This window comes from Eimeria mitis, genomic scaffold (genome assembly GCF_000499745.2).
Source record: "Eimeria mitis Houghton genomic scaffold, Emh_scaff1057, whole genome shotgun sequence".
NCBI classification, from domain to species: Eukaryota; Apicomplexa; class Conoidasida; order Eucoccidiorida; family Eimeriidae; genus Eimeria; species Eimeria mitis.
Window position 1 is genome coordinate 1306 of NW_013567338.1, and position 420 is coordinate 1725.

Here is a 420-nt window from a genome sequence, read left to right on the forward strand (position 1 = left end):
GGCTACAGCAGCAACTGCCCCCTCACCAGCAGCTGCTGCTGGCAGCAGCTGCTGCTACAGCAACAGCTTCTGCAGCTCGGGGGGTCCTGTTTGGACGCAGCAGTCGCAGCAGCAACTGCTGCAGCAGCAGCAACAGCAGCAGCAGCAGCACTTCTAGCCATAGATACATGGAGAGCAGCATCAGCAGCAGCAACAGCAACAGCACATATGCAGCAGAGTAGACTGCAGCAGCGCCTGTCCAGTCCGCAGTCCTGCATAAATAGCAGCAGCAAGAGCAGCAGCAGCAGCAGCAGCAGCAGCAGCAACAGCAGCAGCAGCAACAGCAACAAGAGCAGCAGACGATGATCGTGGAGAGGCTGCTCAATGTACACCACGGCGGACTGCCGATATCTTCTCTCGCCTTTCAGCCCCATCCGTTGT

At 58.3% G+C, this 420-nt stretch overlaps 1 protein-coding gene across 1 annotated transcript in view; it reads left to right on the plus strand.

The window, feature by feature from the left end:
- Positions 1–341: 341 nt before the first annotated feature.
- The window catches only part of EMH_0028470 (uncharacterized protein), a gene marked incomplete at both ends in the record, with an annotated part of 9035 nt that continues 8956 nt past the window's right edge, over positions 342–420 (plus strand). The window contains 1 exon segment of the mRNA XM_013494157.1: positions 342–418. Within this exon segment, the coding sequence (XP_013349611.1) occupies positions 342–418 (77 nt within the window).